This window comes from Mobula birostris, chromosome 3 (assembly GCF_030028105.1).
Source record: "Mobula birostris isolate sMobBir1 chromosome 3, sMobBir1.hap1, whole genome shotgun sequence".
NCBI classification, from domain to species: domain Eukaryota; kingdom Metazoa; phylum Chordata; class Chondrichthyes; order Myliobatiformes; family Myliobatidae; genus Mobula; species Mobula birostris.
The window spans coordinates 231,714,942-231,730,368 of record NC_092372.1 but is presented as its reverse complement, the minus strand read 5'-3'; the positions used below and the strand labels follow the sequence as shown (position 1 = coordinate 231,730,368).

At 44.4% G+C, this 15,427-nt stretch overlaps 1 protein-coding gene across 3 annotated transcripts in view; it reads left to right on the top strand.

Annotated features, from left to right (window-relative positions):
* The window catches only part of LOC140195650 (epiplakin-like), a 67,037-nt gene extending 52,369 nt beyond the window's left edge, over window positions 1-14,668 (top strand). For all 3 annotated transcript variants that reach the window (XM_072254346.1, XM_072254343.1, XM_072254345.1), the window contains exon 3: window positions 1,024-14,668. In XM_072254346.1, the coding sequence (XP_072110447.1) occupies window positions 1,105-7,458 (6,354 nt within the window). In that variant the 5' untranslated portion in view covers window positions 1,024-1,104 and the 3' untranslated portion in view covers window positions 7,459-14,668. The remainder of the gene's footprint in view (window positions 1-1,023) is intronic.
* Window positions 14,669-15,427: the final 759 nt, after the last annotated feature.

The window sequence follows — 15,427 nt, the reverse complement described above, 5'->3', positions numbered from 1 at the left end:
GTGCAGTCGACGTTTCAGGCCGAGACCCTTCGTCAGGACGACGGGTCTCGGCCTGAAATGTCGACTGCACCTCTTCCTACAGATGCTGCTTGGCCTGCTGTGTTCACCAGCAACTTTGATGTGTGTTGCTTGAATTTCCAGCATCTACAGAATTCCTGTTGTTTGCCATTCAGATAATAATCTGTTTTCCTGTTTTTGCCACCAAAGTGGATAACCTCACATTTATCCACATTAAATTGCATCTGCCATGAATTTGCCCACTCACCTAACCTATCCAAGTCACCCTGCATCCTCTTAGCATCCTCCTCACAGCTAACACTGCGGCCCAGCTTCGTGTCATCCGCAAACTTGGAGATGCTGCATTTAATTCCCTCATCTAAGTCACCTTAATATATATTGTAAACAACTGGGGTCCCAGCACTGAGCCTTGCGGTACCCGACTAGTCACTGCCTGCCATTCTGAAAAGGTCCTGTTTATTCCCACTCTTTGCTTCCTGTCCGCCAACCAATTCTCTATCCACATCAATACCTTCCCCCAATACCGTGTGCTTTAAGTTTGCACACTAATCTCCTGTGTGGGACCTTGTCAAAAGCCTTTTGAAAATCCAAATATACCACATCCACTGGTTCTCCCCTATTCACTCTACTAGTTACATCCTCAAAAAATTCTATGAGATTCGTCAGACATGATTTTCCTTTCACAAATCCAATGTAATAGAAACCCAAGAGTCAGCTTTGCTTTTTTTTTTACAAAAAGGATGGTGGGTATCTGGAATGAGCTGCTAGAGGACGTGGCTGGTGAAATGCATTAACATTTAAAAGACAGTTGGACAGGTACATGGATAGGAATGGTTTAGCAGGTACAGTCCAAACACGGGTAAATGTGACTATATTTGAGGGGGCATTTTGGTCAGCGTGGACCCAAGAGGCCAAATCTTCTGTTTCCGTGTTGTATGATTCTCTAGGAGCTGATCAACAGCCCAGCTATGACCAGTAATGATTTCTTCTGTCTTTGATTGACAGTCTCCACTATCACTGCAGAAGAGGTACTTGATCAGCCAGAGGCAGCACAGGAAACAGACCAAGCGCTAGAGGCAGTTGGAGATGATGCAGGACACAGGATGTCTGGAGGATGCACGCCCTGCCTGCGACGTCACAGGGCCTCACATCTCCGCGGCCAAAGGTGACGAGCTGAGCAAAGGATGCATCACCATGAAGGCTCCCTACACCAGCCCCAGCAGCAGCATTGCCGGGCTCCTCATTCATTCAACCAATGAGAAGATGAGCATCTACCAGGCCTTCAAAAAGAAACTGCTTCCGCCCGGCAGAGCTCTACTTCTGCTGGAAGCCCAAGCTGCCACGGGTTCTGTCATTGACCCGGTGACAGAGCAGAGGCTGCCCGTGGATGAAGCTCTGCAGGCTGGGATCATTGGCCCTGATGTATACGACAAATTGCTGTCTGCAGAGAAGGCCCTATCAGGTTACAAGGATCCCGCCACAGGGAATACCATCTCCCTATTCCAAGCCATGAAGAAGGAGCTGGTGGTGAGCTCCCATGGCATCCGGCTGTTGGAAGCTCAAATAGCCACGGGTGGCATCATCGATCCGACCTCTGGCGATCGGATTTCCGTGGAGGATGCCTATCAGCGAGGAATGTTTGATCAGGAGATGAACAATATTCTCTCTGACCCCAGTGACGACACCAAGGGATTTTTTGACCCAAACACCCAGGAGAACCTCAGCTACCTGGAGCTGAAGCAGAGATGTGTGACTGAGCCAAGCTCCGGTCTCTGCCTGCTGATCATCACAGATAAAGTGGTGAAAGGGATCCAGATTTCCACTGATGAACAAATAAAGAGCATCTTCAGAAAGACTTTGGTTTCAGTGAAAGCTGGCCGGTTCAGAGTCCGAGAAGTGGCATTATGGGAAGTCATCAATTCAGAATATTTCACTGCCGAACAAATCTGTGAGTTTATCAAAGATTTCAAGTCCGGTAAAGCCACCATCGAGAAAATCATCACCGTTGTCACGACAAAAATTGAACAAACAGAGAGGGAGAAAAAGATGGCCACCTTCCGTGGACTGAGGCGCAGGGTGACTGCAGAGCAACTCCTGGAATCAAACATCATTGATAAGGAACTCTACGACAAACTGGAGAAAGGGATCACCACAGTTCAAGAAGTTACCGAACTCCAGTCTGTGGAGCAGTATCTAACAGGAACATGCAGTATCGCTGGAGTCCTGGTGGAGAAAACCAATGAGAAGATGAGCATCTACCAAGCCATGAAGAAACGCCTACTGATGCCTGGAACAGCCCTAATCCTGCTGGAAGCTCAGGCGGCAACTGGCTTTCTCATTGACCCAGTCAATAACGTGAAGCTCACAGTGGACGAGGCAGTTAAGAACGGTCTCGTTGGAAAAGAGCTCCATGAGAAGCTGCTGTCTGCAGAAAGGGCAGTCACTGGATACAAAGACCCCTACACCGGCAACATCATCTCCTTGTTCCAGGCTCTGAAGAAGGATTTGATTATCAAGGAACATGGGATTCGCCTGCTGGAGGCACAGATTGCCACAGGAGGCATCATTGACCCGGTACACAGTCATCGCCTCCCTGTCGATGTGGCGTACAAGAGAGGGATGTTTGATGAGGAGATGAACAAGATTCTGGCTGATGAAGGAGATGACACCAAGGGATTCTTCGACCCCAACACCAAGGAGAACCTGACCTATCTACAGCTGAAGCAGAGGTGTGTAAATGAGGAGGAAACTGGCCTCTGCCTCTTGTGCTTGAGAGACCTCCATTATATAGATAAAAAGACAGAAGTAATTTTCAAACAGACCACCTTCTCCAGCACAATGGGCATATTTCAGGGAAGGACCTTGACAATCTGGGAATTTCTAAATTCTAAATATGTCACAGACAAAAAGAGAAAAGAAGTGCTAGAGCAGTACAGTTCTGGATCGTTGACAATCCAACAGATCATTAGCCTTTTTACCAGGATCATTGAGGAGACTGAAAGACAATCCAGCTGCACAATGACAGTGGATGGATTCCGAAAGAAAGTTTCCGTGCAGGAACTTGTGAACTCTCAGGTAATAGTAAGCGATACGTTCAAGGACCTCAGTGAAGGCAGGACAACAATGCAAGACCTTCTGCAGATGGAATCTGTGAAGAGATACCTGCAAGGATCAAGCAGCATTGCGGGCATAATTCTGGAAAACTCCAATCAGAAGATGGGCATTTACGAGGCACTAAAAAACCGCCTGCTCATGCCCGGAACAGCCTTGATCCTACTGGAAGCTCAAGCAGCGACGGGCTTTCTCATAGACCCAGTCAGGAATCTGAAACTCACCGTGGACCAGGCAGTTGAGAGGGGTCTCATAGGCAAAGAACTGCGTGCAAAGCTGCTGTCTGCAGAAAGAGCAGTCACTGGATACAAAGACCCCTACAACGGCAACATCATCTCCTTGTTCCAGGCTCTGAAGATGGATTTGATCATCAAGGATCATGGGATTCGCCTGCTGGAGGCACAGATTGCCACGGGAGGCATCATTGACCCGGTACACAGTCATCGCCTCCCTGTCGATGTGGCATACAAGAGAGGGATGTTTGATGAGGAGATGAACAAGATTCTGGCTGATGAAGGAGATGACACCAAGGGATTCATCGACCCCAACACCAAGGAGAATCTGACCTATCTACAGCTGAAGCAGAGATGTGTGAGTGACAAGGACACAGGTCTATGCTTACTGAAGATATTAGATGGAAGCGTGAAGAATCGCCAGGGATACACCACTGATGAAATAATGAGCGCATTTCAGAAGGAGACCATGTTTGTATCATGTGGCAAGTTCAAAGGCAGATCCATCTCAATTTGGGAAATCCTGCACTCTGAGGATTTCACAGAGGAGAAGAGGAAGGAGCTGATGGAGATGTACAGATTGAGGCAAGTTGACATAAAGACCATCATAACAAAAATAACGACCATTATTCAGCAAACACAAAGCCAGGCCAATGCCGTCAGTCCCTCTGTTGCTGTGTCGTGTCAGAGCCCTGTGCTCTACACTGCAGAAGAGACTGAAGCCACCTTTCGAAAGACAACTCTCACCTTCACGCTGTGGTGTCTTCTTCATTCTAAGCTCTTCACTGAAGAGGAGCGCATATCATTGATTGACAGGTATAACAGGAAGGAGATTGATATGTCAACGGTGATCATAACCATCACCACAAGAGTTGAGGCAAGACAAAGCCATTTGGACACCTCAGTCACCTTCAGCGGTCTCCGAGCGGATATTTCCCTGCAGGAATTGGTGGAGTCAGAGGTTATTGATGAGGCAATGTTGCTGGATCTGAAGGAGGGGAAGAAGACTGTGCAAGAAGTCAGTGAGTTGGAGTCAGTGAAGATCTATCTCAAGGGATCAGACAGCATCGCCGGCATCCTTGTAGGGTCAACCAATGAGAAGATGAGCATCTACCAAGCCATGAAGAAAGGCCTACTGATGCCTGGAACAGCCCTAATCCTGCTGGAAGCTCAGGCAGCAACTGGCTTTGTCATTGACCCTGTCAAGAACATGAAGCTCACAGTGGATGAGGCAGTTAAGAACGGGCTCATTGGAAAAGAGCTCCATGCGAAGCTGCTGTCTGCAGAAAGAGCAGTCACTGGATACAAAGACCCCTACACTGGCAACATCATCTCCTTGTTCCAGGCTCTGAAGAAGGATTTGATCATCAAGGAACATGGGATTCGCCTGCTGGAGGCACAGATTGCCACGGGAGGCATCATTGACCCGGTACACAGTCATCGCCTCCCTGTCGATGTGGCATACAAGAGAGGGATGTTTGATGAGGAGATGAACAAGATTCTGGCTGATGAAGGAGATGACACCAAGGGATTCATCGACCCCAACACCAAGGAGAATCTGACCTATCTACAGCTGAAGCAGAGATGTGTGAGTGACAAGGACACAGGTCTATGCTTACTGAAGATATTAGATGGAAGCGTGAAGAATCGCCAGGGATACACCACTGATGAAATAATGAGCGCATTTCAGAAGGAGACCATGTTTGTATCATGTGGCAAGTTCAAAGGCAGATCCATCTCAATTTGGGAAATCCTGCACTCTGAGGATTTCACAGAGGAGAAGAGGAAGGAGCTGATGGAGATGTACAGATTGAGGCAAGTTGACATAAAGACCATCATAACAAAAATAACGACCATTATTCAGCAAACACAAAGCCAGGCCAATGCCGTCAGTCCCTCTGTTGCTCTGCCGTGTCAGAGCCCTGTGCTCTACACTGCAGAAGAGATTGAAGCCGCCTTTCGAAAGTCAACTCTCACCTTCACGCTGTGGTGTCTTCTTCATTCTGAACTCTTCACTGAAGAGGAGCGCATATCATTGATTGATAGGTATAACAGGAAGGAGATTGATATGGCGACGGTGATCACAACAATCACCACAAGAGTTGAGGCAAGACAAACCCATTTGGTCACCTCAGTCACCTTCAGCGGTCTCCGAGCGGATATTTCCCTGCAGGAATTGGTGGAGTCAGAGGTTATTGATGAGGCAACGTTGCTGGATCTGAAGGAGGGGAAGAAGACTGTGCAAGAAGTCAGTGAGTTGGAGTCAGTGAAGATCTATCTCAAGGGATCAGACAGCATCGCCGGCATCCTTGTAGGGTCAACCAATGAGAAGATGAGCATCTACCAAGCCATGAAGAAATGCCTACTGATGCCTGGAACAGCCCTAATCCTGCTGGAAGCTCAGGCGGCGACTGGCTTTGTCATTGACCCAGTCAAGAACATGAAGCTCACAGTGGATGAGGCAGTTAAGAATGGGCTCATTGGAAAAGAGCTCCATGCGAAGCTGCTGTCTGCAGAAAGAGCAGTCACTGGATACAAAGACCCCTACACTGGCAATATCATCTCCTTGTTCCAGGCTCTGAAGAAGGATTTGATCATCAAGGAACATGGGATTCGCCTGCTGGAGGCACAGATTGCCACGGGAGGCATCATTGACCCGGTACACAGTCATCGCCTCCCTGTCGATGTGGCATACAAGAGAGGGATGTTTGATGAGGAGATGAACAAGATTCTGGCTGATGAAGGAGATGACACCAAGGGATTCATCGACCCCAACACCAAGGAGAATCTGACCTATCTACAACTGAAGCAGAGGTGTGTGAGTGACAAGGACACAGGTCTATGCTTACTGAAGGTATTAGATGGAAGCGTGAAGAATCGCCAGGGATACACCACTGATGAAATACTGAGCGCATTTCAGAAGGAGACCATGTTTGTATCATGTGGCAAGTTCAAAGGCAGATCCATCTCAATTTGGGAAATCCTGCACTCTGAGTATTTCACAGAGGAGAAGAGGAAGGAGCTGATGGAGATGTACAGATTGAGGCAAGTTGACATAAAGACCATCATAACAAAAATAACGACCATTATTCAGCAAACACAAAGCCAGGCCAATGCCGTCAGTCCCTCTGTTGCTCTGCCGTGTCAGAGCCCTGTGCTCTACACTGCAGAAGAGATTGAAGCCGCCTTTCGAAAGACAACTCTCACCTTCACGCTGTGGTGTCTTCTTCATTCTAAGCTCTTCACTGAAGAGGAGCGCATATCATTGATTGATAGGTATAACAGGAAGGAGATTGATATGGCGACGGTGATCACAACCATCACCACAAGAGTTGAGGCAAGACAAACCCATTTGGTCACCTCAGTCACCTTCAGCGGTCTCCGAGCGGATATTTCCCTGCAGGAATTGGTGGAGTCAGAGGTTATTGATGAGGCAACATTGCTGGATCTGAAGGAGGGGAAGAAGACTGTGCAAGAAGTCAGTGAGTTGGAGTCAGTGAAGATCTATCTCAAGGGATCAGACAGCATCGCCGGCATCCTTGTAGGGTCAACCAATGAGAAGATGAGCATCTACCAAGCCATGAAGAAAGGCCTACTGATGCCTGGAACAGCCCTAATCCTGCTGGAAGCTCAGGCGGCAACTGGCTTTGTCATTGACCCTGTCAAGAACATGAAGCTCACAGTGGATGAGGCAGTTAAGAACGGGCTCATTGGAAAAGAGCTCCATGCGAAGTTGCTGTCTGCAGAAAGAGCAGTCACTGGATACAAAGACCCCTACACTGGCAACATCATCTCCTTGTTCCAGGCTCTGAAGAAGGATTTGATCATCAAGGAACATGGGATTCGTCTGCTGGAGGCACAGATTGCCACGGGGGGCATAATTGACCCGGTACACAGTCATCGCCTGCCTGTCAATGTAGCATACAAGAGAGGGATGTTTGATGAGGAGATGAACAAGATTCTAGCTGATGAAGGAGATGACACCAAGGGATTCTTTGACCCCAACACCAAGGAGAATCTGACCTATCTACAGCTGAAGCAAAAATGTATTAAGGATCCCATGACAGATCTGTGTTTTTTGTTACTGAGAAGATAAATAGTTGAATAATCTTGACATTATTATTATTATGATTAGGTACTACTGTTTAAATGAACTGTATAATTTTAATTAATTCCCTGTCATGCCCCATGCCATAAATCTGCAGTCCTAAGATCTTATCTGCCCCTCTTCAATGGGATGACTGATCCTTCGTCTTTTCCCATGTGCTCTATTGTCTTTAATTTTCCTCTCCTCTCTTTCTCTTTTCATTCACATTGTCCCTCTCACCTGACTCCAGATCTGATATGAGACAGATGAGGACTTTAGCACATTTCATTTAAACCCCCAATATAATTAGCATGGAGATACTTCAATAGTCATTGTCCTGCTGCAATCGCGGAAAGAATTTCCCTCAGAACTGAGAAAGAGGCAAATAAGATGGTTCAGCAGCAGTGAGAGAAGTTGATTGTAATATGACTTCTGTTCATTTTGTGCAGATCTATTCTGACCTTCTGTGTTGTACAGGTCCAGCATGATCCTGTTGGAGTGCAGGGTAATGTGGACAGCTTTGGGGAGTTCAGGCCATTGACATATATCGAGTCTGTGGTCAGCAAAAGAAAGGAGGTATACAGTCAGATTTGGCAATTGGAAGCAAGAAAATCCCGGCTCGTTGAGGTCTTTGGTTATGCTGACTGCTTCAGCAAGTGTAAACAGAGCCTGATTTCCTGCTCCTGCAGTAATTTTCAAAGCCGTCCGAAGCTGTTGTCCATCTTGATCTGATGCTTTCTGTGGTGAACCGTAAGTGACTCAGTGTTGACAGACATGCCAAACTTCTTGAACTTCCTGAGGAAGTAAAGACATTGCTGAGCTTTTCTAGTCGTGGCACTGAGTAATGGACAGGCTGTTGGTGATGTTTACTTGTTAGAACATGAAGCCCTCGACCCTCTCAGCATTAAGATCATTGATGTAGACAGCAGCAGGTGCTCTTCCCCCCACCCACTTTCCGAAGTCAGTGACCAGCTCCTTTTTCATGACAAATGACACTAAGCTATCTGCCTCCTTCCTGTACTCGGAATCATTATTTGAAATATGGTAACTATGATGGTATCATCTGCCAAGTTAGAGATGGGGTTTGAGCACAATATGGCCACGGAGTAATGAGTATACAGGGGACGAGCAGGGGGATGTGACAACACAGCCATATGGGGTAACATTGTTGAGAATAATTGTAGTTGAGCTGTTGCTGCAAATCCTGAATGGTTGTAGTCTGTTGGTCAGGAAGTTAAGGATCCAGTTGCAGAGGGAGGCATTGACACCCCAGGTCTAGGATTTTGGCAGTTAAATTTTTAATTGTAGTACTAAAGGCAGAAGTGTAGTCAATAAACTGTAGAGGCATATGCACTAGCATTGAGAAAGAGGACATTGCCGACTTGATCTTCTGCATTGTCCAATCTACACTGACAAAAACCACACTGCTCAAACCCCCTCCCATCCATGTACCTATCCAAACATTTCTTAAATGATACAACTCAGCCCACAGTTACCACTTCCACTGGCAAATTGTTCCACACTCGCAACAGCCACTGAGTGAAGTTCCCACTCAGACTCCCCATCAAATATTTTGCCTCATAACTCTGTGACTATGACCTCTAGTTTAAGTCCCACCCAACACGAGGGGGAAAGCCCTGCATGTACTTGCCCTGTCTACACCCCTCACCATTGCATATCACCTATACGATCTCCCCTCATTTTCCTGAACTCTAGGGGATTTGGCCCATAATGTTCTACTAAGCTAAATTAATTAGTATTCAAATGTCCAACTAATCTTCTAGTAATCACCTCTTTTAAACCCTCTGTATGGCCTCAACATCCTCCTGTTAATGGGATGACTAGAACGAGATGCAGACTAACCAGAGTTTTATAAAGCTGTAACATAATTACCAACTCTTGAATTCAGTTCAAAGTTCAAAATAAATTTATTATCAATTACAGTCTGTATGACAACTTTCTTGCAGGCAGTTACAGGAAAAATAAAGACATACAGTAGAATTTAGAAAATCAATACATGGAGATCAAAACTGACAAACAACTAATGTGCAAAGCAAGAGAAAGTGTGAACATCCAAATAAAAATAATACTGAGAACTCAAGTTGTAAAGCGTCTTTGAAAGTGAGTGTGCAGGTCATAAAATCAGTCCAGACTTGGGGTGAATTAAGTTATACACGCTGGTTTAAGGGGCCTAAATAAAAAGGCAAGCATGCCATATGCTGAGTCTGGATGAAAGGTCTCAATATGAATTTTATTTTGGTTTATTCCTCTCCAAAGAAATGGCTGACCTCCTGCGTTCATCCAACATTTTGTGTGTATTACTCTGGATTTCCAGTATCTGCAGAATCTCCTGTAATTATTAACACATGCCATATGCCTTCTTTACCTCACTATCAATTTGTGTAGCTACTTTCAGCATGTGAATATGGATGGTGAATGTATATAGTAAGCCCACAGTTGAAACTGAAATAGGTGGAAATCGACAGTGAAAACAGTTATCAAAAATAATAGGGCGATATCGACATGCAGGATAAGTGAGCAGGAGATCCGCAAATTCAGAGAACTGTGAAGTGTTGAATTTTAGTAAGTTAAACCAGATCTCTCTCATACAGTGAATAGTCAATCACTGGGGGTGTTGTGGAATAGAGGGGCATTTAATCTCTCATCAAAGTACATTTGATTGAAGATAAAAGATCTGAAAGATTAACTTTATTTGTCACATGTACATCGAAGCATGCATGAAACGCGTCATTTGCGTCAAATCAAATCAATCAGGATTTTGCTGGCAGCCTGCAACTGTGGCTATGATGTGCTTGAGCCTACTTGGGGAAAGGTTATCTTACATTGGGTGTTGTGTAAAAACTTAGTTCTTATGAGGGAGTCTAACGAAAAGGAACCCTTAGGAGTCAATGATCATAATATGATTGAATTCATACTGCAATTTGAGAGGGAAATGTATAAATCACATGTATTGATACCGCAATGGAATAAAGGGAATTACAGAGGATTCCGAGAGAAGCTTGCCCAAGTGATCGGAGGATACTGGCAGAGATCACGGCAGATCAGAGGTGGCTGAAGTTTCTGGGAATAGTTCACAAGGTGCAGGATAGATAAATCCCACAGAAGAAGTAGTTCTCAAATGGCAGGGCTAGGCAACAAAGAAAGTTAAGGACTGCATAAAAGCCAAGGAAAGGCATATAAGGTAGCATAAGTGAGTGGGAAATTGGATGATTGGGAAGCTTCTAAAATCCAACAAAAGGCAACTAAAAATGCTCTAAGTAGGAAAAAGATAAAATATGAGGGCAAACTAGCCAGTAATATAAAGCAGGATATTAATAGTATTTTCAGTTATGTAAAGAGTGAAAGGGAGGCAAGAGATGATATTGGAACACTAGAAAATGATGCTGGTGAGATATTAATGGGAGACAAAGAAATGGCAGATGAATTTAATGGGTACTTTTCAACAATCTTTACTGTGGAAGACACTAGCAGTGTGCCAGAGGTCTGTGAGTGTAAGGGAGTAGCAGTGAATGCCACTGCTAGGCAAACTCGAAGGTCTTAAGGTGGATGTCATCTGGGCCAGATGGACAACATCCCAAAGTCCTAAGAGAGGTTGCTGAAGAGACAACAGATGCATTGGTCATGATCTTTCAAGAATCACTTGATTCTAGCATGGTCGTGGAGGACAGGAAGATTGTAAATGTCACTCCCCACTCTTTAAGAAGGGAGGAGGGCAAAAGAAAGAAAATTATAGGTGAGTTAGCCTAACCTCTGTGGTTGGGAAAGTGTTGGAGTCTATTATTAAGGATGAGGTTTTGGGGTACTTGGACACTAATGATAAAATAAGTCAAAGTCAGTATGTAAAGGGAAATCTTGCCTCACAAATCTGTTAGAGTTCTTTGAAGAAGTAACAAGCAGGATGGACAAAGGAGATGCAGTGGATGTCATTTACTTGGATTTTCAGAAGGCATTTGATAAGGCGCCACACAAGGTAAAATCCGAAAGCATTATAGGAAAGATACTGGCGTGGATAGTGGAATGACTGCCAGGCAGGAGGCAGCAAGTGGGAATAAAAGTGGCCTTTTCTTTCTTTATTAATCTTTTTATTGATTTAAAAGGAACATAAATACAAACAAGAGGAGAATTATCTCAAATATATATCAATAACCATACAGATTAAAATAGACATTATCAAAATCATAGTGTTAAGCTAGTGTATAATATACAATAAAAGAGAAAACAGCAATTCTCCTCTTATCAGTTCATAAAGAGGAAAGAAAAAAACTTTGAATTTTAAATGAGGAAAAGAAAACCACTGCACTATACAAAAAAGGGACTGGGCAGTCCATTCTGAGGATACGACCAGAAAAGAAAATGAAAGACTTTCTAATCAAATCTAAAACTTTGGAAAAAAAAAATTGGAAGAGTAATAAATCAAATCAAATGAAAATATTGAATAAAAGGTCACCAGATTTGCTCAAATTTAAAGGATGTATCAAATGTCTGACTTCTTATTTTCTCTAAACTTAAACAGGACATAATGGAGGAAAGCCAATAAAAGATTAGAATCCTTCCACTTCAGTAAAATGGCTCTCCTAGCCAATATAGTTGAAAAGGCTATCATACGTTGAGCAGAAACAGGAATATTTCCTGGTTTCGATGGGGTAATCCCAAAGATTGCCTTAAGTAAATTAGGTTGTAGGTCCAGATTCAAGACTTTTGATAATGTTTTAAAAACATCTCTCCAAAAATTGTCTAGTTTTATACAAGACCAAAACATATGAGTTAAAGTGGCCACCTCAATATTACATCTGTCACAAATAGGACTGGTGTTGGAAAAAATACGTGTTAGTTTATCCTTTGACATATGAGCCCGATGCACTATCTTGAACTGTATCAAGGAATGACAGGCACAAGTAGATGAATTATTAACCAAATGAAGAATTTTACTCCATTGATCATCTGAAAATGACTCTTGAACTTCCAATTCCCAGGCGCCTTTAATTTTATCGTTAGATATCATTCGTAAATTCAATATCCATTTATAAATTATAGCTATCAACCCTTGGCCTTTTCTGGTTAGCTGCCAGTGACTAGTGGTGTTCCTGAGGGCCAGTATTGGGAACTGCTACTTATCATTTGTTTGACAATGAATTAGACAATGGGATTTATGGTTTTGTGGCAGAGTTTGTGGATGATACGAAGATAGGTGGAGGGGTAGGTAGTGCTGAGGAAGCAATGTAATTGCAGCACAACTTAATTTCACTATGGATGTCCAGTCCCTGTACACCTCCATCATCCACCAGGAAAGCCTCAAAGCTCTCCATTTCTTTCTGGACACCAGACCCAACCAGTTCCCTCCACCACCACTCCCCTCCCTCTAGCAGAACTTGTCCTTACTCTTAATAATTTCTCCTTTGGCTCCTTCCACTTGTTTCAAATGAAAGGTATAGCCATGGGCACTCACATGGGTCCCAGCCTTGCCTACCTTGTTGTCAGTTACATGGAACAGTCTATGTTCCAAGCCTACACTGGTGTCTGTCCCCCACTTTTCCTACACTACATTGACGACTGCATTGGTGCTGCTTTCTGCACCCATGCCAAGCTCATCGACTTCATCAACTTTGCCTCCAACTTCCAACCTGCCCTCAAATTTAATTGGTCCATTTCTGACACCTCCCTCCCTTTTCTCGATCTATCTCTGGAGACAGTTTATCTACTATTGTCTATTTTAAATGCACAGACTCTCACAGCTACCTGGACTATACCTCTCCCCATCCACTTCTTCTCTCTAATCCTCCATCTCTACCACACCTGCTCTCAGGATAAGACTTTTCATTCTAGGACAATGGAGACCTGTATGTCAATGATTTGGACTATGGGATTAATGGATTTGTGGCTAACATTTGCCAATGACACAAAGATAGGTGGAGAAGCGGGTAGTGTTGAAGAAACCTGACAGGGTGTTCCCTCGGACCTTGAAGGAGACTAGTGTTGAAATTGCGGGGACCCTGGCAGAAATATTTAAAATGTCACTGTCTACAGGTGAGGTGCCAGAGGATTGGAGAGTAGCTCATGTTGTTCAGTTGTTTAAAAAAGGATCGAAAAGTAATCCGGGAAATTATAGGCCAGTAAGCTTAACGTCGGTAGTAGGTAAGTTATTGGAGGGAGTACTAAGAAACAAAATCTACAAGCATTTGGATAGACAGGGACTTATCAGGGAGAGTCAACATGGCTTTGTGCGTGGTAGGTCATGTTTGACCAATCTATTGGAGTTTTTCGAGGAGGTTACCAGGAAAGTGGATGAAGATAAGGCAGTGGATATTGTCTACATGGACTTCAGTAAGGCCTTTAACAAGGTCCCGCTTGGGAGGTTAGTTAGGAAAATTCAGTCACTAGGTATACATGGAGAGGTGGTAAATTGGATTTGACATTGGCTCAATGGAAGAAGCCAAAGAGTGGTAGTAGAGAATTGCTTCTCCGAGTGGAGGCCTGTGACTAGTGGTGTGCCACAGGGATCAGTGCTGGGTCCATTGTTATTTGTTATCTATATCAATGACCTGGATGATAATGTGGTAAATTGGATCAGCAAATTTGCTGATGATACAAAGATTGGAGGTGTAGTAGACAGTGAGGAAGGTTTTCAGAGCCTGCAGAGGGACTTGGACCAGCTGGAAAAATGGGCTGAAAAATTGCAGATGGAGTTTAATACTGACAAGTGTGAGGTATTGCATGTTGGAAGGACAAACCAACCTAGAATATACAGGGCTAATGGTAAGGCACTGAGGAGTGCAGTGGAACAGAGGGATCTGGGAATACAGATACAAAATTCCCTAAAAGTGGCGTCACAGGTAGACAGGGTCGTAAAGAGAGCTTTTGGTACATTGGCCTTTATTAATCAAAGTATTGAGTATAAGACCTGGAATGTTATGATGAGGTTGTATAAGGCATTGGTGAGGCCGAATCTGGAGTATTGTGTTCAGTTTTGGTCACAAAATTACAGGAAGGATATAAATAAGGTTGAAAGAGTGCAGAGAAGGTTTACAAGGATGTTGCCGGGACTCGAGAAACTCAGTTACAGAGAAAGGTTGAATAGATTAGGACTTTATTCCCTGGAGCATCGAAGAATAAGGGGAGATTTGATAGAGGTATATAAAATTATGATGGGTATAGACAGAGTGAATGCAAGTAGGCTTTTCCACTGAGGCAAGGGGAGAAAAAAAAACCAGAGGACATGGGTTAAGGGTGAGGGGGGAAAAGTTTAAAGGGAACATTAGGGGGGGCTTCTTCACACAGAGAGTAGTGGGAGTATGGAATGAGCCGCCAGACGAGGTGGTAAATGCGGGTTCTTTTTTAACATTTAAGAATAAATTGGACAGATACATGGATGGGAAGTGTATGGAGGGATATGGTCCGTGTGCAGGTCAGTGGGACTAGGCAGAAAATGGTTCGGCACGGCCAAGAAGGGCCAAAAGGCCTGTTTCTGTGCTGTAGTTTCTATGGTTTCCTACAGCTTGGCAGCCAGCCAGAAAAAAAGAGAGACTGCAGAGAGACTTAGATAGTGTAAGGGATTTCTTCTTTTATGTTACTGCTAAGGCTAATAAAAATGGCTTCTTTGTTATGTTATAATAAAAATGGCTTCTCTGTGATGTTAACTGCTGAGACAGTGGTTCTCTCTAGCAGCTTGTTCGGGTTATAATTACTAATAACGAGAATTGTATTCATTTGCTATTCAATTGGGATAGACGATATTCTCTCTTGTGAGTCTGTAAGCTATTGTTTTTCGTGGGCTTTGGGGAGAAGGCTCGATGGGGACAGAGAGGGGAGATGTAATGCTGTAAGCTGGGCGATGAAACGGACACCGAGCGGGAGTCCGAGGCCCAGGGTCTTCGGCGAGGAGAGGGGACGAGGACAGATTCATGTGGAGCGTTTGATCAATCACTGAGGGTGGTCCCATTCGAGGGTCAGCAGAGTTCGG